This window comes from Cetorhinus maximus, chromosome 9 (genome assembly GCF_964194155.1).
Source record: "Cetorhinus maximus chromosome 9, sCetMax3.hap1.1, whole genome shotgun sequence".
In the NCBI taxonomy this organism is placed as follows: domain Eukaryota; kingdom Metazoa; phylum Chordata; class Chondrichthyes; order Lamniformes; family Cetorhinidae; genus Cetorhinus; species Cetorhinus maximus.
Window position 1 is genome coordinate 13,812,668 of NC_135887.1, and position 27,352 is coordinate 13,840,019.

Below are 27,352 nucleotides of genomic sequence, written 5' to 3' on the forward strand. Positions count from 1 at the left end.
GGATTCTTATGACAATCCAGTAGTTTCGTGGTCATCATGACTGATACTAGCTTTTTTTTATTTCAGATTAATTTAGGGAAGTTAAATTCAGTTAATTAAACTGCTAGAATGAAATTTGAATTTATGTCTCTGGATTACCAGTCCAGAGCCATAACCACTATACGGGTAGTATATAGGTAGGGTATACCATTTAGGTGCACCCCGTTAATGAAGTATTGAAAGCAATTTTATCAGATATCTTCAATGTGCAGGGCGCCTTGTCGGACACTTACCAATTATCAGTCTAGATAACTAGCAAAGTTAACCTATCCATATTCATTATCAGGGCGTGTCGGGAAACGCCCATAAGTTTAATAAGGTCGCTATATCAGTGCAGAACGCCTTGCAATTCCCTGGCTGTGAGTTGACATCAAATGCACTCCAACCGATTCGTTATTTCAGCAGCAATGAAATGAGGTCGATCTTTGGCATGTTAGTTGGCCCTCACTAGAAGAAACGATCCAAGTTTCACTTCCGTCCAAAAAGTTTTTTTTTCAAAAAAAAAAGCAAGTGTTCGCATTTGCAAGAGTTTTGTTTTTGACAAGAGCCATGGCTTCCGCCGGGGTTGCCTGTCTGCCTGCAATCCGCAGGATCGCTGTGTTCGGTGGCACCCACGGCAATGAGCTGTCAGGGGTATTTTTAGTCAGACACTGGCTTAAGGACAGATCGGAGATCCAGCGCTCGACTTTGGAGGTGCAGCCCTTCCTGAGCAATCCGGCCGCTGTGCAGCGATGCACCCGCTATGTGGACTGTGATTTGAACCGAGCCTTCACGGCGGAAAACCTCAGGTGAGGAGTAACTTAACCGTAACGCGGCTCTACTAAGAGCGCCGGACGAAGGAAAGATATGCACAGACGTGTAAAGATCGCTTTACAGGTGGCTCTGCGCGATTGCAGAGTTAGGGAGATATACCAAGGAAGAGATTGTCAGACAGTAAATTTATCAAGGGCTCCATATGGCACTGTAAGTCACCAAGCTGGCGCCTGTTGGTATATGCCTTATATGACACGAGATAGCTGTCTGGAAATCACTCCCAAAACATCTGTTACATTGTGAGTTATAGCCCACAGTATTCCTCACAGTAACGGGCGGATCCAGTGTTTATAAGGATGGCAGTGTCATGTGGTGTGTGCACACTGTATTGCAGTGCTGCACAAGTGGTGCTTTTAAACCAACCTGTTTGTGGGCAACTGAATCCAACTGCTGTAAAAACAAACACAACCTTGCAGAGGTTGGTGCCCTTCGCTAATTGGCAATTGTTTGTGAATCCCTGGTTCTGGGTCAGAAGAAATAGGCAGAGCACGACTGGCTCATTTCCTCGTCAAAGTTACTTTTGACTCTGAATTTCGACCTGGAAAGTGTGACTAAATGTACACCCATCTATAGCTGTCTAATAAAGATGGAACTGTTTCCAGTGACTAGTGAAAATGTAGCAAGAGGATTTGGGAGATTCTTCACACAGGGTATTTTAGAATATGGGTTATCTGTCACAAACCACAGTTGAAGCAGTGTCTATAAATCTTTTTGAAAGGGATTGAACTAGTTGCTTGAAAAGTATGAATATTGAAAGGGAAAGGAAAGGAGATAGGATTAGATGAGGGTTGCTTACATGATGAAAAACACTGACAGACTGTTGGGCCTGCAGTAAGTGGATAACTTTCAACTTCAGTGCCTAGTGATAATCCAGCAGGCAGTACCTCCAGACTGTTTTAAAAAAAAACCTGTCTGATTTTCACTACATTGAAATCAATGGGTTGCATATGGGGTGGGTTCTAGAGCAGACAGGTGTTCAGCTCCACCAGGTTAAAGCTGAAAATGACCCTGTTTGATTCTTTACATATGGGTGTATTTATGTAAATTGGGTAATTGGTAAGGAGGGGCAGTTTCTCCTGGCTGGAGCGTAGTCCCAGGATGAGGGTTGAATGTTTAGAGCTGAGATGATAAGAAATTTCTTCCCACGGTGGCTTTAGAGATTGGTATTATGGAACTTTCCACCCCAGAGAGCCATGGAAGGTCAGTCATTGAGTATATTCAAGGCTGAGATCACTAGATCTTTGGGGCAGAATTTTGCCGTCGGTGAGCAGGGGGCAGGCCCTGACATCACCGCACCCCATTTAAATTTTCAGGAAGGCGGGGCCACAGCAAAATCAGCTGCACGCCCGCCGACCTGTCAATGGCCAATTGAGGCCATTGACAGGATCATTAAAACAATTAAAGGACCTGCCCGTCCAACCTTAAGGTTGACGGGCAGGCCAGGAGCCCCGGCGGGTAATAGAGAAAACATGAAACCTCATCCACTGGTGGGATGAGGTTTCATGTAGGGATTTTAAAAAGTTTATTAAAGTTTTATTGTAATTTATGAACATGTCCCATCTCATGTGACATTGTCACATGAGGGGGACATGTTAAGGATTTTGTTTTTCTATCTTTAATGTTTTCACAACTGTCAGCGATCTCCCTGAGGCAGCACTTAGCCTCAGGGAGATGTGCGCACTCTCGCATTTGGGGAATCCCGCCTCCCACCCCCCGCCCTCATAGCGCTTCACGCCGGACGTTACGCTGGGCGGGCCTTAATTGGCCCGCCCATCTAAAATGGCGGCAGGGCCCACTTCTCCGGCGGGGATTGGCCCCCCGCATGCCGGAGATTGGGTCGCTAGGCAGAAAATCCTGCCCTTGGACTCGAAGGGAATCAAGGGATATATATGGCGGATCTGGCAGGGAAGTGGAATTGAGGTTGAAGGTCAGACATGATCTTGTTAAATGATGAGGCAGGCACGAGTGGCCACATGGCCTACACCTACTCCTGTTTCTTATGTCCTTAGAAGTTTTCTTTGCCCACATCTAAGCAATTGATGCTCATGCCTTTCTGCAAGCCATCAACAATTACGACATAATCTCTGCAGGTTTACTGATTGATAATCCACCACTATCATTAAGGTTAGAGAGTAGTTAGGATTCTGAAAGGTAAGAATGCCATTGAATATAAAAAAGATAAAATTGTTAAATATTAAACTTGCTAACTGAGCTTTGCCATACACCCAAAGTCCTAGAGGGTAGAGGGCAGAGGAGCTGACTGAATGAAAGGCATAAATCAGCAGTGCTTAATGAATGAAAGCTATAGGCCCAATAGCTGAATACCAACACCAGGGGCAGGATTTTTCACTCGGCGTGCGGGCATGCGCCCGACACGCCCGAGCATAAAATAATGCGCGATGATGTCGGGCGAAGGTCCCGATGTCATTGTGCACTCGCGCAATATTTCGGTCAGCAAGCACACTTGAGAGTCGGCAGTGCACCTGCCGACCAACCGAGAGGCCTATTAAGGCCATTAATGTATTAATTAATCTGGGTTTTTCGCTGCCCATCCAATGTTACGGTTGGTAGGCGGGTGAATTGGCCAGGCGACCTTTGGATTTTTGAGGAAACCTCGTCCAAGGGCGGGATGAGGTTTCCAATATTAATTTTTAAAAATGAAAATGTTTGGGCAGAATTTTTATAATCTATATGTTTAGCTGAGTGGGTCCGATGTGTGGACGTTTTTTTTCTGCATTTTAAAACATTTATTTGATGGTTTTAAATTCTTCAGCTCCCTGAGGCAGCTCTCTGCCTTCAGGGAGCTTTCATTGTGCGCTCCCCTGTGCCTGCGCTGACTTCAGCGCCCACCCTGCTCCCACCCCCACCCCAGCAGCGCTGAGCCTTTCACGCTGGCTGGCCATTAATTGGGTCGGGGACTGATTGCGGGCAGTGGGCCATTTCCCTGCCGCTCCCAGGCCCACCCACTGCGCCTGCCCAACGCCTGCCTCAAAATTCTGCCCTAGGTACTGTGGTATATGTAAACGATTTAGACTTGAAAGTAGGAGGGTTGATCTGTAAATTTGTGGATGACACGAAAATTGGTGGGTTGGTAAATAGTGAGGAGGATAGCCTTAGATTACAGGAGGATATAGACAGGCTGGTGGTCAGATGAGGCTGATCAGTGGCAAATAGAATTTAATCCAGATAAGTGTGAGGTGATGCTCTTGCGCAGGACAAACAAGGCACGGGAATAGATGATGAATGGTAGGACCCTGGGAAGTACCGAGGATCAGAGGGACCTTGGTGTGCATGTCCATCGGTCCCTTAAGGTAGCGGGACAGGTAGACAAGGTGGTTAAGAAGGCATATGGAATACTTGCCTTTATTAGCCGAGGCATAGAATATAAGAGCAGGCAGGTTATACTGGAACCGTATAAAACGCTGGTTATGCCACAGCTGGAGTATTGCGTGCATTTCTGGAATTGCATTATAGGAAGGATGTGATTGCACTAGAGAGAGTGCAGAGGAGGTTTACCAGGATGTTGCCTGGGCTGGAGAGTTTTAGTTATGAGGAGAGATTGGATAGACTGGGGTTATTTTCCCTAGAACAGGTGAGGTTGAGGGGGGACATGATTGAGGTGTATAAAATTGAGGGGCATAGATAGGGTAGACAGGAAGGAACTTTTCCCCTTGGTGGAGATATCAACCAGGGGGCATAGATTTAAGGTAAGGGGCAGGAGCTTTAGAGGGGATGTGAGGAAGAATTTTTTCACCCAGAGGGTGGTGGGAATCTGGAACTCACTGCCTGAAAGGGTGGTGGAGGCAGAAACCCTCATAACATTTAAGAAGTATTTGGATGTGCACTTGCGATGCCATGGCACACAAGGCCATGGGCCTAATGCTGGAAAATGGGATTAGAATAGTTAGGTACTTGTTTGACTAGCGCAGACTCAATGGGCCGAAGGGCCTTTTTCTGTGCTGTAGACCTCTATGACTCTAAAAGAAACTATTCTGTTTAACATTAACTTAAGTCAAAGCACCCAGTATGGAGGTAGAAGGAGAAAATCCCATCTTTGATTACTTTGTAGTTGCTGCAGGTAAAGAGAATAGTGGGAATTTCTGATATGTTTTGTTTGGATTGTCAGACAACTTTGACAACGGAAAAGATTTCTAGTTGTATTAAAAGCCACAAAAACAAAGGATGGAGCATGCGCCTAGATAAGAAGAGAGTCTTTAAAATGCTCATGCAAGGAGTAATGTCAAATGGGCAAAGTGTTAAGTAGAATCTTTTGGGATTTGGTGTTTGAACATTATTGCTATTAATTTACATTAGTGATTGGGATATCAGAACTCACTGTAAGCCTGTGACATTTGCTGATGCCAGGACAATAGGAAGAGCTGTACAGTTAGAGCATGCAACAACAAATTCACCACAAGACTTGTATCTGTTTTGCAATTGAGCAGCCAAATAGCAAATTAAATTTAACACTTATGGAAGTAAAATATAGCACAGTGACCAAAAACTCTGCTTCAAAGTGAATGGGAAAGGAATTTAATTGGCAGAGGAACACATTAAACAATCATACAGCACAGAAAGAGGTAATTCGACCAGCCTGTCTGTTGCCTTGAAAGAGCTGTCCAATTAGCCTCCCTCCCTGTTCTTTCCCCATATCCCTGCAAAATTTTCCCCTTTTATTGTATGTCCAATTCCCTTTTGAAACTTACTGATGTATCTGCTTCCACTGCCCTTTCAGCTTGTGCATTCCACTCTGTGTCTCTCTCTCAATGAAAGATGGCTGCTGACAGCCTTCTGCCCATGAGCACTGGTTTGCGTATGTGCAGAAATCCAACGACATCACTCCATTGCACCCATCCTGCCAGTACCTCTCAGCCACATGCATCAGTGACATTGTTGGAAAGCTTATGTCCCTGCTTCTGAATTGATTAGTAAGTGATTATTGGGGATTTCTTTTACAGGCCTACGATTAGAACAAAACAAGGCTTCCAGGTAAAATCCTCCTCCCCCTCCTCATCCCCATCCCCCTTCTCCCCCTCCTCACCCCACCCTCCACCTCTCCTCATCCCTCTTCCTTCATTCCCATCCCTTTCCTCATCCTTACAGCCCCACCCTTAACTGCCCCCTCAAACCCCTCTTCTGTAATCCCCCCCACTGACTCCAGCTTGGACCAAACGCATGTCCTGAGGCTCAATTCCAACTAGGGCACCGACCTGGAAAACTGACTACCCCTCCGTGAGTGACAGGCTCTCCAGCTAATCTGTTTCAAATAAGAATTCAAGGACACCGCCAAAAACACAGTTGTGATGATATGAGCAGTGCCATCTTTGATCCTGGCTGTTGCCTACCCTGTCACTCGCAATTACAGAATGGAGTAAAACCCTAGAGCAGCATATACATGGCATTGGTAACAGACGCAGCCTGCATTCCAGAGCATAATGACTCACTGCCTAAAAATTTGAAGTTAACAGTGAAAGAAATAGGGAGAGATGTAAGATGGACCGCTAGGTTTGCTGGCACTCATTTCGCACTATCTCACAAAGTGAAAAATAGCTCCTCCCTGTATTTTAGAATACCAAGCATGTTGTCTCTATGACCTGGTTTCAGTTATCTTTGCTCACTGCTGAGAATTTGTACATAGCACATAACTGCCCCTAATTTGGTGAGATTAGCAGACTCTATCAGCCAGATATGAATGCCCAAAGAGGGAAATGCTCGTGTCACTTGTGCTCTTCTGACACTGAGTTTGAGGTACATGTTGCAGCAGAGGGAAGGTTGTCTTCCACTTGGTTGTGCTGCATGTTGCTTGGTTGATGCAGACACAGGAAGACAATCCATGTCTCAGTTTTAATATCCTTTGTCTTGATTAACACAATGCCCCACCAAAAAAAAAATGGAGAAATGTATAGAAATGAACATAAAACCAGAGGGTAAATTTTGCGAAAACTTGCATCACATGCAGGGCGTTACCTGGAGCCAGCGCATAGCAGATGATCACAAGCCCGCTACTCATGATTGTGTTCATCCATTGGAATAAAGTGCATTAAATATTAGGGTAAAGATTGCAGCAGCGCAGCGTGTCTCAAAATTTACCCTCATATTTCAGTTCTTTATCCTACATTAGAATCTAGCATTTCTACCACAAGGTAACATGGAACCCTAAAGTGGAGTTTATAGAACGGGCACAATGGTTGACCATACAAAGCTCTTTTATATTCAAATCACCTTTATCTGTTTCCATCTGTGGTCAACGGAAATCATCAGCTGAATTTTCCTCCCAGTTTTTGCTTTGTTTTTCTCTTTCTGCCCTGTTCTGGGGTGCAATTGCAGCTGCCAGTACTTCATCTGAGTTGCCAGTATTCCTTTGGGAGCTCAGACAATATGGGGAGGGGAACATATCACCACGACCCACTAGAATCAAGTTCAATTTTATTTGCACTCAGCGTTCACAAATGGTCTCCGGATAGCAGTTAGGAATGGGAATGTACCTCTCTGGTCATGGGCTCTGAGGGTCTACTGTTATGTGGCTGAGATTAGCTATCTAACACACGCACACATTAGGAATTGCAGATGGGACCTTCCTGCACTGTATGGTAGTGGGATCACTAACTGAGGCATCCAGTGTGTTTTTCAACACTCATATTACATAGCCTTTGAGAAGATGCACAGTGGTATGAGGGCTTGAGAGAGAAATTAGTGACAGGATTGTGGAATCTGCATTCAAGTCTGAACTATGAACAGGCATTTTTATTTTTGCAATGTTTAACAGTTCTGCCTCTGGAATAAGCAAGGAAGTTGTAGAAAAAGCTGAGTGTGCTCAAAGTCTCGGGTTCTTCATGAGACTGACTGTTCCATTTGGAAGTAAACTCACAAGCTAAATACACACCAGAATCACCACCACTGACCACTTAACTGGATTTTAAACACAACTGCTTCATACTAGCTTATCATGGGTCGCAAACGTGTATGTATCTCAACCATTCCTCACAAGTAGGTGTCATTGATCAGGGTGCCCCGGGAGAGCAAGGAGGAACAGCAACTGACTCTAAAAGTTCAAGTAACTGCAAAACGCACAAGAGCACATTTAATCAGAATAGAAATTAAATTTGGTGTTTCACTGTCATTATTTTTCATAATTTGATTGAGCAGCCTTGGTTAGAGCATCAGTATTTATACAATTTATGAATATTTTAATTTCTAGATCTTGCATGCGATGCTGATTGTGTGTGTGTGAGAGACGCACATAAATAATGAATGACAGTGACATAGGGTTATGGGTTTTATACATGCCTATTGCTCATACTGAGTTCAATAAGGACTTCACGAGTATTACCAGGTTAGCTATGATATGGGCCTACTCCTTTGATAATCTGCCCCTGTTCCAGCAGTATTGTATTTCCTTCTCTTGCCAAATATCATTATGGGATTTTGAGTAAGAGACCCACACCAATGTATACCATTTAGATGCCCCCATTTATCCGTACCAGCAGACCTGGACCAGTGCACAACTCCTGATAACTTAAGCAAAGCTCTCTCTGCTCTACTGGCTCGATCTGCAGCGGTGCAGTCAGGATATTCCTTTAATTATTCATGGGATGTGAGCTTCACTGGCAAGCCCAGCACTTATTGCCCATCCCTAACTGCTCTCAAGAAGAGCCTGGACTGTGTTCCTTGTGGGGCATTTTGATAGTTGTGGAGGTTTAAACTAACCTGGCAAGGGTGTGGGAACCAGAAGGAAATATCAGAGAGGAATACCAAGGTGCACAGAATACTGGGAGAGACGATAGCACTGGACTAGGGAATTGTAAGTTATTAGGGTGGGGTTAGAGCAAGGTAGAAAATAATGAAGTCTAAATCAGGGGTGACGTGCATGTATGTGAATGCATGGAGTGTGGCTAATAAGATTGGTAAGTTACAGGGCGCAGATTGACATGTGGAAATATGATGTTGTGGCTATAACATATACCTGGCAGGACTGGGTGTTAAATATTCCTGGATACAAGGTGTTCAGGAAAGGTAAGAAAGGAAGAAAATGAGGAGGAGTTGTGGTATTGATTAAGGAGAGCATTGCAGTGCTGGAGGGAGAGGATACCCCAGAGGAATCAAGGACAGAATCTATTCAGCTAGAGCTAAGTAACAAAAAAAAGCTGCAATTACATTGTTCGGTGTAGTCTATAGGCCACCAACTAGTGGTATGGATGTAGAGGAACAAATTAATGTAGAGGAAATTACAGACGAGTGCAAGAATTATAGAGCAATTATAATGGCGGACTTTAATAATCCAAATATAGACTGAGATAGTAGTAGTATAAAGGGCAGAGAGGGGCAAGAATTCCTAGAGTGTCTTCAGGAAAATTTTGTACAGCAGTATGTTTCCAGTCCAAGAAGAAGGCAGGCACTGCCGAACCTAGTTCTTGGGAATGAGGTGGGCCAAGTGGATCAAATGTTAACAGGGGACATATTTTGGCTATGGAATAGGACAAAGAACAATCTAGTGTAAGAGTAAGTAACTGGTGGAAAGCCAACTTCAATGGGGTAAGAATGGATCTGGGCCAAATAAATTGGATTCAAATGTTGGCAGGAAAAACAGTAGCTAAACAATGGGCTACTTTCAAATAATAGATAGATTGGGCACAATCAAGGTCTATTCCCTCAAAGGGGAAAGGTAGGGCAAACAAATCCAGAGCTCCCTGGATGACAAAAGAGATAGAGATGAAGATCAAGGAGAAAAGTGTGCTTATATGTCAGATGAATAATACAAAGGAGAACCATGCTGAATATAGAAGGTTCAGAGGGGGAGTGAAAAAGCAAATAAGAGAAGTGAAGACAGAGTATGGAAAGAGACGGGCACCTAACATAAAAGGAATCCCAAAGTCTCCTATAGTCATATAAATAGTAAAAGGGTGGTAAAAAGAAGAGAAGGGCTGATTGAGATTTACACATTGAGTCAGGGGGAATAGCTGAGGTGTTAAATTAATACTTTGCATCTGTCTTTGCCAAGGAAGAAGATGCCACTCAAGTCATCGTAAAAGAGGAGATAATTAATACACTAGAGGGGTTTAAAATTGAGAAGGAGGGTGCATTAGGTAGGCAGTGTATACTTAAAGTTGATAAGGCACCAGGACCAGATGACATGCATCCAAAATTACTGAGAAAAGTGAGAGTGGGAATTGTGGAGGCACAAGCCATAATTTTCCAGTCTCCCTAAGACTCAGGTGTGGTGCTAGAGGACTGAGAGAGTTGCAAATGTTACACCCTTGTTCAAAAAAGGTTGGAAAGATAAGCCCAGCAACTACATGCCAGTCTGTTTAACTTCCCATGGTGGGGAAACTTAGAAACAATAATTCGGGATAAAATTAATCGGCACGTGGACAAATGCAAATTAATTAAGGAAAGTCAGCATAGGTTTGTTAAGGAAAAATCATGTTTAACTAACTTTCTGGAGCCATTTGAAGAGGTAACAGAGAGAGTTCATGAGGGAAATGCTGTCGATGTCGGGTACATGGACTTCCAAAAAGCATTTGGCACAGTGCCGCACAACAGACTCGTGAGGAAAGTTATAGCTTATGGAATAAAAAGGACAGTGGCAACATGGATATTAAATTGGCTGAGTGACAGAGAGTAGTGGGTAATGGATTTTTGTTGTGCTGGGGGAAGGTTTGTAGGGGAGTTCCCCAAGGGTCAGTGCTGGCACCCTTGCTCTTCCTGATGTATATTAATGACCTAGACCTTGGTGTACAGGGCACAATTTCAAAATTTGAAGATGACACGTAACTTGGAAGCATTGTAAACTGTGAGGAGGATAGTGTAGAACTTCAAAAGGACATAGACAAGTTGGTGGAATGGGTGTATAAGTGGCAGATGAAGTTCAATGTGGAGAAATGTGAAGTGATTCATTTTGGTAGGAAGAACAGACAGACAATATAAGATAAAGGATACAACTCTAAAAGAGGTGCAGGAGCAGAGGGACCTGGGTGTACTTGTGCATAAGTCATTGAAGGTGGCAGGACAGGTTGAAAGAGGGGTCGATAAAGCATACAGTATCCTAGGCTTTATTAATAGGGGCATAGAGTACAAGATCAAGGAGGTTATATTGAACTTGTATAAGTCACTCGTTTGGCCTCAGCTGGAGTATTGCGTCCAATTCTGGGTGCTGCACTTTTGGAAAGGCGTGAAGGCATTAGAGAGAGTGCGGAAAAGATTCACGAGAATGATTCCAGGGATGAGGAACTTCAATTATGAAGATAGATTGGAGAAGTTGGAACTATTTTCCAGGGAGAAGAGAAGGCTAGGTTGAAATTTGTTAGAGGTACTCAAAATCATAAGGGATCTGGACAGAGTAGATAGGGAGAAACTGTTGCCATTTGTAGAAAGATTGAGAACAAGAGGGCACAGATTTAAAGTAATTGGCAAAAGAAGCAAAAGCAACATGAGGAAAAAATTTTCACGCAGTGATTAGTTAAGGTCTCGAGTGTACTGCATGAGATTGTGATGGAAGCGGGTTCAATCGAGGCATTCAAAAGGGAATTAGGCTGTTATCTGAAAAAGAAGAATGTGCAAGGTTACCCGGAGAAGGCAGGGGAATGGCACTAGGTGAATTGCTCATTCGGGGAGCTGGTGCAGACGCAATGGGCCAAATGGTCGTCTTCTGAGCTGCAAACAATTCTGTGATTCTGTGGTGGTGGTGGTAAGCCACCTCCTTGAACTGCTGCAGCCCATGTGGTGTAGGTACACCCAAAATTCTGATGCGGAGGGAGTTCCAGGATTCTGACCCGGCGACAGTGAAGGAATGGTGATATAATTCCAAGTCAGGATGGTGTGTGACTTGGGAGTCTTATCGCTGCACAACAGGGTGAGAGGAGGCAGTTTTCACCTGGCAACCCTCTCCTAGTGAGTTCCCAATCTCAGCTATGCCGTTACACATACACATTTTCTCTAATACAAGTAAGGACATAACAATGCAAATCACCATATTGATGTATCTGCCTCTCTGATACCTGGACTCTAAGGGTTAAATTATGAAACGAGAGTGAACAATTTAGAGTTGTACTCCCTTGAATTTAGAAGGTTTAGAGGTGCTTTAATTAAAGTTTTCAAGGTATTAAGGCGAACAGAGAGTTTCTCTCTATCTACTCTATTTCTGCTTATTGGGAAGTTTGGGGATTACACTAAAAACTAGAGTCAAGCCTTTTAGGAATGAAATTACGAAACACTTCTGCTTGCACAGGGTGGTAAAAGTTTGGATCTAGATCAATTGTTAAATTTAAAACTGAGATCATTGTTAAACAGCCATTTGGGGAAGGAGGAAACCTGAAGTTAATCTTTACTCAGTTTAAATTTTATTAACAAAGTGAAATATTACAAGTGTAAAGCTCCTAACGCTACTCACCACCCTGTGTCAATAAGTGTCTCTTTACTTGTGCTCAAAAAATTAATGTCCTCCACCTGATTATCCCTCCCCTTAACTTATAAAATTACCAAGATTGATAGATTTTTGTTAAGAACAGGCATTAAAGGATATAGAGCAAAGGTGGGTACGTGGAATTAGGTCACAGATCAGCCATGATCGCATTGAATGGTGTGTCACGGACAGCTTTAAGGTGTTTCCTCAAAGTTGCCCATGATCAATATATTTATGCGTGTGTATATTTTACCCTTGGAATGACTGAGTCAATTGAAAATAACCCAGCAGCAAAGCCATTTTTTTACTTAAAAGAGAAAGGTTGGTATATTTCTACATTCTTGTTCTGGAGGCTACTGAAGCAAAATGATATACACACACACACACACACACACACACACACAAAAACACACACACACACACACACACACAACGATTAGTTACAGATGAAGATAAAAACAATACTTATAAAAATTGAATCAAGTTCAGTCTCCAGTGCTCAATGAAGGCCTGGTATTTTAAAGTTGAATTGTTGATTTGCCTGAAGTGAAGACTTGGGATTACAGGATTGTCTCAGCAACTGTGATGGCTTCCACTGTTGAATTGCAGGAGGTTGCTTTCACAGGTAGCTTAGGAGATGAAATGGGGTACAGTGAAGTGAGAAGTTCCTTGTTTCACTTTTACAGTACTGCAGGTTTGGCACTTTCAGCTGCCCAGTTACTGGATGTTTCTCCCTCTCTCCCTGAGCTGAAGCTCTTGTCTGTTTCTCTGAAGATGTTTCAAGATGTCTCTGATTCGAGGCAGCTTGCATTGCCTTTTCTATATTATTAGGAGGCAAGCAAAGATGGCTGCTGTGGCAAAATGCCATATCATGTTCCAAAAGGCAAGTAGTAATCTAAATTACAGTTTGGAATTCCAAATGCATTTCAATTCTGCGTTCATTGTTCTGGTGTTCTTTGAATGGTCCTGGACAAAATGGCAGGTGTGAAATTCCACAGGAGCGTCATTTAGGCGTGTCCGTTTGTAATGCACGTGGACCCTTCTAGAAGCTTGACAAACATTGCATCGAAAAAGGTCAAGTGACTCCTAGAGTCCATGTTAAAAGTGTTTTAAAAAAATTGTAATATCCTCATGTCTGCTTGGGCATGAAAGGCAGAAGAGGCTTGAGGGGCTAAAAGAGGCTTGAGGGGCCTACTCCTATTCCTATGTTTCATTTACTTTGTAGCATCTGTTTTTGCAATGCAGATTGGGATACAGACCTACTTGCCCAGACCCCAAATGGAACAAGATCTAGATGATTATTATTATTTTATTAATTTTTCTTTAAAAAATGCTACACACAACAGCATGCCGCCAAGTGACTCACTGCCTTATGAAGTTAAAAGAGCCCAGGAGATAAACCGTTTGTTTGGACCAAAAGACAGCGAGAATGCCTACGACCTTGCTATAGATCTTCACAACACTACCTCCAACATGGGAAACTGTCTGATTATGAAAACGTCCAAGGATGATTTTACCATCCAGATGATTCATTATATTAAGGTAGGTGCTCTCAGTGGGACAACCCCAATTATGCTGTGCATACTTTCTTTTTGTCAATTAGAATTGCCTACATTTCCACTTTTATTTTCTAACATGAGCCATTTGCCTTAAGTCAATTTCCCTTAGCCAATTGGCAAAAATCCATTTTGGCCAATTATCTGTATCTCTATTGTAAATTCTATGTAATTTTATATATGTAAATTCTATGTAACAATAGCTGTATTGTTAGGGTTGTGGACTTAATGACCATAGTCATATTGAATAATAATGACATAGGAAGGGAAGATGGGAGAAAATTTGATAAAAAAAGATGGGTTTCCAGAAAGTTTTTAAAAATGGGTAGAAAGACAGGGGTAGAATGGTTTAGATTGGGAATTCCAGAGTGCAAATGCCATGGCATCTGAAAGCTCTGTCATCACTGGGGCTGAGGCGAAAGGTGAGGGAATGCGCAATAGGTCAGAATTGGAGCACTGGAGCATCCAGGAAGGATTTCAGGGTTGGAGGAGATTGTGGTGATAGGATATGGGATAAGGATTTTAAATTGAATGCGTTCATGGAAAGGGAGCCAATGGAAGTCAGCAAGGGCAGGGTGATGAGCAGGATAAGATCCTGGCAGCCATGTATTGGACCTGTTAGAATTTGTGAATGGCCAGATAGAGTCATGTATTCTAGTCCGGGAGTGCTCAAATCTGGAGCTGACAAAGATATGGGGCTGGATTATACTCTGAGGGTTGGCTCTTCACATCCCAGCATAAATTTCCCTCCGCTTGGCTGACTCGCCCCACTTTAATTTTTTGGGCAACAGCCCTTTAATTAGTATGAGGCGGGGATAGGAGGCCTCCAACTGTAACAGGAGGCAATTGAAGGAGGCACTCTCGCTCCTCCCAACCCCCAACCCCATTTCACTGTCCAGCAGCCCGCAGGATTAAACCTGCCAGGCTATGGATTGGGTGCAAGCCTCTCCTGCCACCTGTTTAAATCAAAGCAGCGGCAGGATGATGCCCTTGATTGGAGACTAATCACCCGCCTAAGGGCCCACCCAATGGCCCCCCCCCCCCGCCCCTCTTAAAATCCTGGTGGGTGTGGGTGGGTCAGTAGCTGGCACACCACTGATGGCAAGGCACCCTACTTTATGGGTCAGTCTACCTGTTTTCCCACCTGCAGGTGGCTCATAAATATCAGCCAATGCATATGGTTTGAACAACATAGGAGAGGAGATTGGAGATGTGGAAGCAGGTCAGTTCACAAATCAGCATTTTCAATGCCTCTGGGAATGTGTTTGCAAAGCTGTGTTACTTGGGAAGCAAATCATAACTGCGTCAACAGAAACTTGTGAGCATTTCTTTGGGACGTTGCAAAATGACAAAACCCTTTACAGAGTTATTACCACTCTGTCCTATGTTTATTAGTTGGGGAAAGAGCTTGAACAAGAAAGAATGACTTATTAACGCAACGTATTTCTAGCATGGGTGTACTTTCAGTTATATTTTTAGGAAAAAGTGGTCAAGCTCACATCCTCCACCCCCTATAAACTTTAGCTCACCCAAAACTCTGCTGCCTATTTCCTAACTTGCACAAGTCCCACTCTACCATCACCCCTACGCTCACTGACCTACATTGGCCCACAACACCCCAAAGCCTCTTATTTAAAATTCTCATTCCTCATATTCAAATCCCTCACACACTTTCTCCCTCCTAGCTCTAAAATTTCCTCCAACCCCAAAACTAGCTGAGAACTTGGCATTTCTAAAACTCTGACCCCTTGTGAACACCCCAATTGCATCACCCCACTATTGGCAGCTTTTTCAACCATCTAGGCCTCAAGCTCTGGAGTATTCTCTCCCTAAACCTTCCAACCTCTCTACACTTTGTCCTTTAAGATGATCCTTAAAACCTACCTCTGAAAAAGCTTTTAGTCACCTGTCCTAATACCTCCTCCTTTGGCTAGGTGTCAATTTTTTTGCCTGATTATACTTCTGCGACACTGCTCGGGACTTTTTATTTACTTTAAATGCACTAGAAAATTCAAGTTGCTGTTAATACACAGCCACATTGGCAAAGCCTGGCAATAATTGCTTCATTCCCACTGAGCTGGAGTACAGCACATAACATTAGGAATCTTCACACAGAGAAAAAAATACTTCTAAAAAAGGAACAAAATACTTCATTAAACCAACACAACTGTTTTACTTCTGTATATTTTATATTTTCTCCATAAAGAACTAGAGTAAATTTAAAATATAAAATAATTTAGACAATATTGATAACTTCTGTCGTCTTTCCTTTCCAGAATACCTTGACACATGATAATTGTCAAGTGCTGCTGCTCGAAAACCCTGCGGTCCAATATGGTGCAATTCGAACGGTCGCAAAGCACTCTGTAGGTAAGCATTAAACTCAGGCAGAATACCTCACTAAGAAAGATAACGACTACAGGTTGGGAAAGCTGGGTTTTGCTTAAGAGCAGGAGCTCAAACGTTTTATTGGCCATCAGTCAGGCAGTTCACACATCAGAGCAATCTAAGTATGTTGAAGTCTGCATTATAAGATAAGAGGGTTAAAATGGCAGGTTAAGTGCTCAGGCCACAGGGCTTCTTGCTCCGAGAGTGCTTATTGGAAATTCAGGCATGTGCCCATTTCATGACACCCAAAATGTCCCATCCATTCATTTTAATGGACCTTGTAAAACTGCAAAGACGAACAATAATAAATATATAATTCATATATTCACAAAGAAGTGCATTTATGTAGGTCCTTGTCATATTGTCAGAGTCTCCTCAGTTCATCATGCAATGAATTACTTTTGAAGTCCAGCGACTATCATGTAAAAGGAAAGATAGAATTTGCATGTATATAGTGCCTTTCAAAACCACACAGGGCAGGATTTTTAGATCAGCGTGTGGGCGTGATCAGCGGGTCTGGGGTTGACTGGGGAATGGACCACCGTCTGCGATCGGCCCCCGACCGCGATGTCACACTGGCTGAAAGGCTCAGCGCTGCCAAGGTGGGCACTGAAGTCAGCGCAGGCGCCGGGGAGCGCAGAATGAAGCTCCTTGAAGGCAGAGAGCTGCCTCAGGGAGCTGAAGAATTTAAAAGCAATACATAAAGATTTTAAAATCCAAAGGAAATGTTCACACATCAGATTCAGTCACCTGAACATGAACATGATGAAAATTCTGTCCGCACATTTTTATTTTTTTCATTTAATAATGGAAACCTCGCCCTGCCCTTGGATGAGGTTTCATCAAAAATGCAAAGTCCGCCTGGCAGATTCACCCGTCCACCAACTGTAAGTTTGGACAGACCATGAAAAATCAGGGACAATTGGAACTTTAATGGGCTTAATTGCCATCCTAATTGTGTGCGGGCATGTTTCTGATTTTTGCGTGTGCCCGCTGACTGAAATATTTGCGCTATTTTACGCGCGAGTGGGTTGGGCACATGCCTCGGTGCCAAGCTAAAAATTCTGCCCATGGTGTCCCAAAACATTTTGCAGGCAATTAAGTACTTATTTCATTGAATTGTTGTAATGTAGGAAAAGATGGCAGCCAATTAGTGCACAGTAAGATTTTTTTTTTTTTAAGTGCTTCATTTCAAGAATAATAGGAGCCTCGCCATTATTCAGTGGCACCCTTACTGGTAGAGCTATGGTATAGCATGTTGGACCACTGATTATGTCATGAGTCTATATTCATACTCAGAAAGGATGTATTACAATTAGGAATTGCTGAACAGAAGCTGGGAAGCTTCCCCCATGGGAAGAGTAGGGAAAAAATGAAGAGAGCCAACTATGAGGCCACGCTTGCACCCCTTGCTGTTAATTTTTGAGTGATACTTAGAGGTTAGGGAGCATGTTGTTGTCCTCTTAGCTCCTGGGTAGCTCGTGGGGACAGGCTATTATTTGAGGGGAGAAGATATAGAAAGAGAAAACATGTTATTACCCCCATAATCACCCCTAAAAAAGTGCCTTTTCTAGAGTTCCCTGAGCTCACCTATTGGCCTCATATGACACACAAATTGCAGACAGCCACCTATAGTTTCCCTGTATAGATGGTTGCATTTGTTTGGGAGACCAAATATGATGGTATCAATATAAGATAGCCACCAATAAATCCAACATAGGTGAGACAGATAGCATAGATGCATTTAAGTTCTAAGCTCCCTAAGTACATTAGAGAGAAAGGAACGGGAAGTTATGCTGATGGTGTGATGAAGTAAGAATAGAGGAGCTTCTTGGGTCAAAATCCTGGAACTCCCTTCCTAACAGCGCTATGGGTGTACCAACGCCACGTGGACTGCAGCGGGTCAAGAAGGCAGCCCATCACCACTTTCTCAAGGGCAATTAGGGATGGGCAATAAAGGCTGACTTAGCCAGCAATGCCCACATCCCATATAAAATTAAAATTGGTTTGGAACAGTTGGGTCAAATGGCCTGTTTATGCATTGGAAGTACTCTATAACTGATGTAAGATGATTTTCTGGCTGTTGAGGCTACCCACTAACAATATGTACTCATAGACTATTGGGCTTCAGAAGCCCTGCTGAGTAGAAAAGTGCTCCTTGCTTTCCTTTGTCAAATAGTACATGCAGAGAAAACATAAAAGTAAAATCTCTTACAGGCAGTAATTGTATATCACTGAAAGCTGCCCTGCACTGCTTACCACTGTACAAAACCTTTTCAGTATAGCCAATCTCCTCTAAACTGCCTTGACGTTACATGTGTTTTTCTCTCTTCCGGGAATCATGCACCAATAACAGATAGTGTGCCCTGGAACTGAACAGTGAGCACACACACAGACTATGACTTATTCTCTATATATTCAAAGGTTCCATTCCAAGCGAAGAGTGATTGAATCTGTTTTTGAGGTTGGGGTGAATTCGGGGACTCTGCAGGAAATTTGCTGCCATATAGCTGTGCTGTGGCTGCATCTCTTTAAAGTCAAACTGTGGTTTCTGACTTAAACCAGTCACCTTACAAGAGCTTAAACATGAAATGAATAGGGCAAGCAAATGGTCAAATACCTACTTCTAGACCTATACCATAATAGGAAGGGTTGGGATCTGACTTATACCAACTGATTCTACCAGGGCAAGAGATTTATTAGCATGCACATCTGTTCAGAAAGGCAGTGTGTCGCAGACTCCGAGACTTCCCCAACAATTAAAACGGACAGGATTACTCTTTATTGGATGAAAAACATGATATCAGCATTGAGTCAAGTGAGTTAGGCTGCATTGAAAAGATCATGTGTAATAATTGGTGCAGGGCATCTTTCAATAATATACAATTACTGTCAGTTAGCTCATTCGTCCAGGCTTCTCTGCATGCACATGGTGAAAATAACTGAAGCAATTTGTCATGTGGGAGAGTTCCTGTAGATAGTGTGATTTTCTCCCCCCTCCTTTTCCTAGTGAAGCCACCAATACTGCACAGCATCCAAAGCCGAGGGGTTGGAAAATTTGTTCTCAGGCCGCTGTGGAAACAGAAGTAGAGGGAATTAAAAATTTTTTCCAGCAAAATATGATCAATTGATATCACAATGTGGTTGACTGAATTTTTTAAATTCACTTAGGGGATGTGGGCTTCACTGGCTAGGCCAGCATTTATTGCCCATCCCTAATTCCCTTGAGAAGGTGGTGGAGAGCTGACTTTTTGAACCGCTGCAGTCTATGTGATGTAGGTACACCCACAGTGCTGTTAGGGAGGGAGTTCCAGGATTTTAACCCAGTGACAGTGAAGGAACGGCGATATATTTCCAAGGTGAGTGGCTTGGGGGGGAACTTCCAAGTGGTGGTGTTCCTATGTATCTGCTGCCCTTGTCCTTCTAGATGGTAGCGGTCATGGGGTTGGAAGGTGCTGCCTAAGGAGCCTTGGTGAGTTTCTGCAGTGGATCTTGTAGATGGTCCACACTGTTGCCACTGTTCATTGGTGGTGGAGAGAGTGAATATTTGTGGAAGGGTTGCCAATCAAATGGGCTGCTTTATCCTGGATGGTGTCCAGCTTCTTCAGTGTTGTTGGGGCTGCACTCATCCAGGCAAGTGGAGAGTATTCCATCACGCTCCTGACTTGTGCCTTGTAGATGGTGGACAGGCTTTGGGGAGTCAGGAGGTGAGTTACTCACTGCAGGATTCCTAGTCTCTGACCTGCTCTCGTAGCCACAGTATTTATATGGCTAGTGCAGTTCAGTTTCTGGTCAATGGTAATCCCCAGGATGTTATTAGTGGGGGATTCCGTGATGGTAATGTCATTGAATGTCAAGGAGTGATGGTTAGATTTTATCTTGTTGGAGATGGTCAATGCTTGGAACTTGTGTGACACGAATGTTATTTGCCACTTGTCAGCCCAAACCTGGATATTGTCCAGATCTTGTTGTATTTGGACATGGACTGCTTCAGTATCTTGAGGAGTCACGAATGGTGCTGAACATTGTGCAATCATCAGCGATCATCCCCACTTCTGACCTTATGATGGAAGGAATGATTTTGATGAAGAGGCTGAAGATACTTGGGCCTAGGACACTACCCTGTGGAACTCCTGCAGTGATGTCCTGGAACTGAGATGACTGACCTCTAACAACCACAACCATCTTCTTTTGTGCTAGGTATGACTCCAACCAGTGGAGAGTTTTCCCCCTGATTCCCATTGACTCCAGTTTTGCTAGCACTCCTTGCTGCCACATTCAGTCAAATGCTGCCTTGATGTCAAGGGCAGTCACTCTCATCTCAGGGAGTTCAGCTCTTTTGCCCATGTTTGAACCATGGCTGTAATGTGGTCAGAAGCTGAATGATGCTGGTGGAACCCAAATTGAGCGCTAATGAGCAAGTTATTGCTAAGGAAGTGCCGCTTGATAGCACTGTTGATGACCTCTTCCGTCGCTTTACTGATGATCGAGAGTAGACTGATGGGGCAGTAATTGGCCGGTTTGTCTTGCTTTTTCTGTGCAGGACATACCTGGGTAATGTTCCACATTGCCAGGTGGATGCCAGTGTTGTAGCTGCACTGGAACAGCTTGGCTAGGGGCGTAGCAAGTTCTGGAGCACAAGTCTTCAGTACTATTGGCAGAATATTGTCAGGGCCCATACTTGGCAGCCTTCGGCTGTTTCTTGATATCACGTGGAGTGAATCGAATTGGCTGAAGACTGGCATCTGTGATGCTGGGGACCTCCAGAGGAGGCCAAGATAGACCATTCACTCGGCAGTTCTGGTTGAAGATTGTTGCGATAAGGCTTTAGCCTTACCTTTTGCACTGATGTGCTGGGCTCCTCCATCATGAAGGATGGGGATATTTGTGAAGCCTCCTCCTCCAGTGAGTTGTTTAATTGTCCTCCACCATTCACAGCTGGATGTGGCAGGACTGCAGAGCTTAGATCTGATCTGTTGGTTTTGGAATCCCTTAGCTCTATCACTTACTGCTTGTGCTGTTTGGCATGCAAGTAGTCCTGTGTTGTAGCTTCACCAAGTTGATACCTCATTTTTAGGTATGTCTGGTGCTTCTCCTGGCATACCATCCTACACTCTTTGTTGAACCAGGGTTGATCCCCTGGCTTGATGGAAATGGTAGAGCGGGGGATATGCCGGGCCATGAGGTTACAGATTGTGGTTGAGTACAATTCTGCTGCTGCTGGTGTCCCATAGCGCCTCATGGATGCCCAGTCTTGAGTTGTTAGATCTGTTCAAAATCTGTCCCATTTAGCACAGCAGTAGTGCTACACAACACGATGGAGGTATCCTCAATGTGGAGATGGGACTTCATCTCTACAAGGACTCTGTGGTGGCTACTCCTACCGATACTGTCATGGACAGATGCATCTGCGGCAGGCAGGTTGGTGAGAATGAGGTCAAGCATGTTTTTCCCTCGGGTTGATTCACTCACCACCTGCCGCAGACCCAGTCTAGCAGCTATATCCTTTAGGACTCAGCCAGCTCAAACTGTGGTGGTGCTACCGAGCCACCCTTGGTGATGGACATTGAAGACCCCACTCAGAGTACATTCTGTGCCCTTGCCACCCTCAGTGTTTCATCCAAATGGTGTTCAACATGGAGGAGTACTAATTCATCAGCTGAGGGGGAGTAGGACGTGGTAATCAGCAGTAAGTTTCCTTGCCCACGTTTGACCTGATGCCATGAGACTTCGTGGGGACCGCAGTCAATGTTGAGGACTCCCCGGGCAACTCCCTCCCAGCTGTATACCACTGTGCTGCCACCTCTGCTGGGTATGTCCTGCTGGTGGGACAGGACATACCCAGGGATGGTGATGGGACATGATCTGTAAGGTATGATACCATGAGTATTACTATGTCAGGCTGTTGCTTGACTAGTCTGTGAGACAGCTCTTCCAATTTTGGCACTAGCTCCCAGATGTTATTAAGGAGTACTTTGCAGGGTCGACAGGGGTGGGTTTGCTGTTGTCATTTCCAACTTTGCACTGACAAATGAACTATTGGACTTGGAACCTGATTATTCAATCCATTTATGCATTTTGTACAAATGTATGCAACTCCTTATGTTGATCTTGGCTAAAACTCCTAATTATTAGATTTTTAGATGGAAATTATGGCTCCATTTTGAAAGCTTTTAACACTTTTTAACCCTTTATCAGGAACAATTACAATCCCAAATGAATTATCATCTTTTTTGGCAGCAATTTCACAGTTTGTCAAGTTTAATAATGAGTTGAAAGTTCCTTTTAATTCATCATTGCACCTTCATTGCAAATGCAAGGTGTGTTCTGTGTAATTCACCATTTTTCATAATATTTCAGGTGCTAAAAAGGCAGCACAATATAAAATAGCAGAAACAATCTAAAAGAAAAAGGGAAAGCTTGCATTTATATAGCACCTTTCACAACCTCAGGTTGTCCCAAAACATTTACAGCCAATTGAGTGCTTTTAAAGCGTAGTCACTGTTGTAAGAAAACAATTTTGCACACAGCACGATCTCAAAAACAGCATGTAATAATGAACAGCTGATTTGTTTTAGTAATGGTGCCTGAGAATTAAGTATTGCACAGAACTCCAGGGAGAAATCCCCTGTTATTAAATAGTGCCATGAGATTTCTCATGCTCATCTAAGAGAGCAGATGTAGCATCAGCTTAATGTCTGATCAGAAAGATGACACCTCCAACTGTGTCCCTGTTGTTTGCAACGCCTCACAGGAGCTCCACACCTCCAATTAGCTCACCAATCAAATTCTGCCAAAGAAGTCACATCAATGAATATTGTTGCTTCTGCTGCAGGGATTCTAAGAAAATATTTGAAGGAGCTGTCAACTGAAACAAGTGCAGAGGGCACTTGAACTCAGTTGGGGTTGCCTCCAGAAGGTGGTTGAGAAGGTGCCACATCAAAGGTTACTACAAGATAAGAGCACATGGTGTAGGGGGTAACATATTTGCATGACAAATGATTGATTGACTAACAGAATTTAGAGAGTAGGGGATAAATGAGTCTTTTTTTGGGTTGGTAAGCTGTAACTAGTGGTGTGCCATAGGGATCTGTGCTGGGGCCTCAGCTACTTACAATCTATATCAATAACTTTGAAGGGTTTGAATATATGTTAGCTAAATTTGCCAATGACACCAAGATAGGCAGGAAAGTAAGTTGCAAAGAAGAGGTAAAGAGTCTGCAAAGGGACATAGATAGCATAGAAAGTGGGCAAAAATTTGGCAGTTGGAGTATAATGTGGGAAGATGTGAATTTGCCCACTTTGGCAGGAAGAATCGAAAAGTAGTATATTGTTTAAATGGAGGGAAACTGCAGAATGCTGCAGTAGAGAGGAATCTGGGTGTCCTTGTACATGAACACAAGAAGTTAGTATGCAGGTGCAGCAAGTGGTTAGGAAGGCAATGGAATATTGGCATTTATTGCAAGGGGAATGGAGTTTAAAAGTAGGGAAGGTTTACTGCAGCTGTACAGGGCCTTAGTGAGACTACATTTGGAGTACTGTGTGCAGTTTTGATCATATTTGAAAGGATAAAATTGCATTAGAAAAAGTTCAGTAAAGGTTCGCTCCACTCATTCCTGGTATGAAGGGTTTATCATATGAAGAAAGGTTGAACAGGTTGGGTCTATAACCATTGGAGTTTAGAAGAATGAGAGGTGATCTTATTGAAACATATAAGATCCTGAGGGGACTTGATACCAGGAGGATGTTTCCACTTGTGGTAGGGACTAGAATTAGGAGACACAGATTAAGAATAAGAAGTCTCCCTTTTAAGATGGAGATGCGGAGACTTTTTTTCTTTCAGAGGGTCGTTAGTCAGTGGCATTCTCTTCTCCAGAAAGCAGTGGAGGCTGGGTCATTGAATTTATTCAAGGCAGAGTTAGATAGATTTTTGATAGACAAGGGAGATGGGGAGCAAACAGGAAAGTGGAGTTGGGATCACAACCAGATCAGCCATCGAGTGGCAGAGCAGGCTCAAAGGGCCGAAGGGCCTACTCCTGCTGTGTTCCTATGTTCCTTTGTCCTTTGTTCCAGGATTGTCCTGAAGACTCAAAAATTAAAGATGCAGACATACCTGTGAGCAACCCCGGGAAAAAGTTATTGGGGCATTTTTAAAAAAGGCTTTGCACACTCCTGTTCTCCTGTGCTCTGGTCTCAGTTAATCTTCTGGGATCAGGATCATTTAGATTTTGCAGCAAGCTCCAGGTAGTTTTGCACTGAAGCCAGGTCTCCCTTGGGGTGTAGTGTAACATTGGCTGCTGGTGCTGACTGATGTGGGACTAGACAATATGGCCTAATGTCAGCATTGCTAATGCATTAATGATGGGAGGCAATATTTTTCCATCATTAACCTACCATTTGCTTTTGCCCACCAAATATGGGTGGAAATATTTAATGTCCGCTGTCACTTCAGCAGAAAACCCTGGAAGTGCCAGCAGGGGTTGTGCTACAGGCTGTGTTTCCCACTTCCACTTTCCCAGAAGCAGCGTGAAAGCCATCAGAAAACCCAGCCTTCAATCTTTGGAAATGTTACAGATATCAACATTTCAAAATGTGCCTGGTGTCTAATTACCATCACCGAATCTATTCTGTTTTATCCCTTCCACAGGTCTTGAAATAGGCCCTCAACCTCAAGGGGTGGCCAGGGCAAATATTTTAGAAAACATGCGGAAGCTGGTTAACAGTGCCCTGGATTTTGCACATTTCTACAACGAAGGTGGGACTTGCTGAGCATGTGCGCGTAACTCAAGCAGAATGATATTTTTGTTATTCATCAAAATAATGACCTCTTTTAAAATGTCAATTATTCAGTGTACAAATCTTTCACTCTTTGCTCCAGTGATCATAGATTTTCATAGTTACTTAATCCTGGGACAGCACACCCACTTTGACAAAAATTGGCACTTTGCCCTCTCCAGTACCAGCAATGTCTTTGTCCTTCAAAAGAGGAGCAGACTGATCATTATTGTGCTGCAAATATTTGTTTGAAAAGAACACAAGGTTACCAAGGGTCATGGGATTGGGAGTAATATATTTGTATGGATGGAGGATTGGTTAAAGGACTTTAAAGAGAGAGTCAGAAGAAACGGGTCATTTTCAGGTTGCAGGCTGTTAATAGTGCAGTGCCCCAAAGATCAGTGCTTGGGCCTCAGCTATTTACAATCTGTATCAATGGCTTAGGTGAAGGGACTGGGGGCACTATATCCAAGTTTGCTGTTGATACAAAGCTAGATGGAAAAATAAGAGCGGAATTTTAATGTCTGCGGGATTTTATGATCCCGCTGAAATTAATGGATTTTTAAACGGCTCGCCACATTTCACGGCCCCACCCCAGCCGCAATGGGACCATAAAATTCCGCCCTAAATAGTGGGGGGGACACAAAGAGCCTGCAAAGGGATTATAGATAGCCTAAATGAAGGTAGCAGATGGAGTTTAATGTGGGAAATGTGATGTTAAATACTTTCATGGAACGCATTGAAAAACAGAATTTTTTAAATGGTGAGAAACTGTTAAATGTTGGTTATCAGGGGGATCTGGGTGTCCTTGGACACGGAAAGTTAACATGCAGGTACAGCAAGCAGTTAGTAAGGCAAATGTACATTAGCCTTGATCGCAAGAGGTTGAAGTACAAGAGTAAGGAAGTCTTGCTGTAACTATGCAGGGCTTTGGTGAGACCAAATCTGGAGTAGCGTGTACAGTTTTGGCCTCCATATCTAAAGAAGGATAAACTTTAGAGGGACTGCAATGAAGATGCACTTGATTGATTCCTGGGGTGAGGGAGTTGTTCTATGAAGGGAGTTTGATTAGAATGGGCCTATACTCTTTGGCGTCGAAGAATGAGAGGTGCTATCATTGAAACATAAAGAATTTTGAGGGGGCTTCACAGTGTAGACACTGAGAGACCTTTTCCCCCTGGCTAGAGAGTATAGAACTACTCTCAGGGTAGGGGGTCAGCCATTTAGGACTGAGGTGAGGAGAAATGTCTTCACTTGAGGTTATGAAATGCTTTGGGATGTCCCGAAGATATAAAAGGCACAGTATAAATACTTATTTATTTAGGCAGCCAATTTAAACACGACGTTGGTCCAGGGTGCAGATTGTGTCTCTGCGCTCTCAATGGGAAATAAAGTAGGATATGTACAACAAAGGAGAGGAAAAGTAAATTACAGGAAAAATACATGATGAAAGACTATATGCCATTATCTGAAAAATGAAGCCCTTTAAACTTCCTGGAAAATAAAACATTTTGATTAAAGTGACTCAGGGTATTAGTTTAACAATAGTGTATATATTATTAAACTCATCTAACATTTGCCTGGAACAACAAGGGCTGAATTTGTGTTTAGTGGTAGCACAAAATGGGTGATCGTGAACCTGAACCTGTTGTTGCACCCTGCCCTGCACTACATTCTTTCCCATTGTCCAATTTTCATTTCCATTGATGTCAAAGTGTAAAGTGCTATCGTTGGAACATAAAGAATTTTGAGGGGGCTTGACAGTGTAGACACTGAGATGCTTTTTACCCTGGCTAGACGTTTAGAACTACTCTCAGGGTAGGGGGTCAGCCATTTAGGACTGAGGTGAGGAGAAATGTCTTCACTTGAGGTTATGAAGTGCTTTGGGATGTCACTTTTTCATCCATTTTGCATAACCTCCAGATGAAGTTAACCTCACAGCATCCCATAGAAAATTTGACTGCCCATGTCTCTATTTGTTGTTTGATTCTATTTTTAACCAGACATTTGTCCAGTTCCATTTTAATGAAGTTCATTGGTGAATGATGGTGAGATCACTGGCTGACCTTGGTCAACCTGCCAAAACCACAGACATTGTCATTGTAGCTCTTATTGGCTTGGGAGATTCGAGAGTTCACTCACATAATATTTACTTACGTCTAGGCAAGGAATTCCCTCCATGTACCCTTGACGTTTACAGAGCTTTTGAGAAAGTCAATTTCCCCAGAGATTCAGAAGGACAGATTATTGCTGTCATTCACCCTCAGCTTCAGGTAAGTACTGTCTTTTTGGACACGCCAGGTACTGTTTTTTTTCTTCATAAATTTTCACCCTGCTTCTTGCCTTCCTTACCTGAAGGCTGGTGTTTGGTTCTATGGGTTCC

At 43.3% G+C, this 27,352-nt stretch overlaps 1 protein-coding gene across 1 annotated transcript in view; it reads left to right on the top strand.

Moving 5' to 3' along the window:
• The first annotated feature begins 372 nt into the window (after positions 1 to 372).
• The window catches only part of aspa (aspartoacylase), a 30,680-nt gene continuing 3,700 nt past the window's right edge, over positions 373 to 27,352 (top strand). Inside the window, exons 1-5 of the mRNA XM_078548088.1 lie at positions 373 to 827; positions 13,597 to 13,792; positions 16,083 to 16,176; positions 24,842 to 24,949; positions 27,133 to 27,242. Of these exons, the coding sequence (XP_078404214.1) occupies positions 589 to 827; positions 13,597 to 13,792; positions 16,083 to 16,176; positions 24,842 to 24,949; positions 27,133 to 27,242 (747 nt within the window). The 5' untranslated portion in view covers positions 373 to 588. The remainder of the gene's footprint in view (positions 828 to 13,596; positions 13,793 to 16,082; positions 16,177 to 24,841; positions 24,950 to 27,132; positions 27,243 to 27,352) is intronic.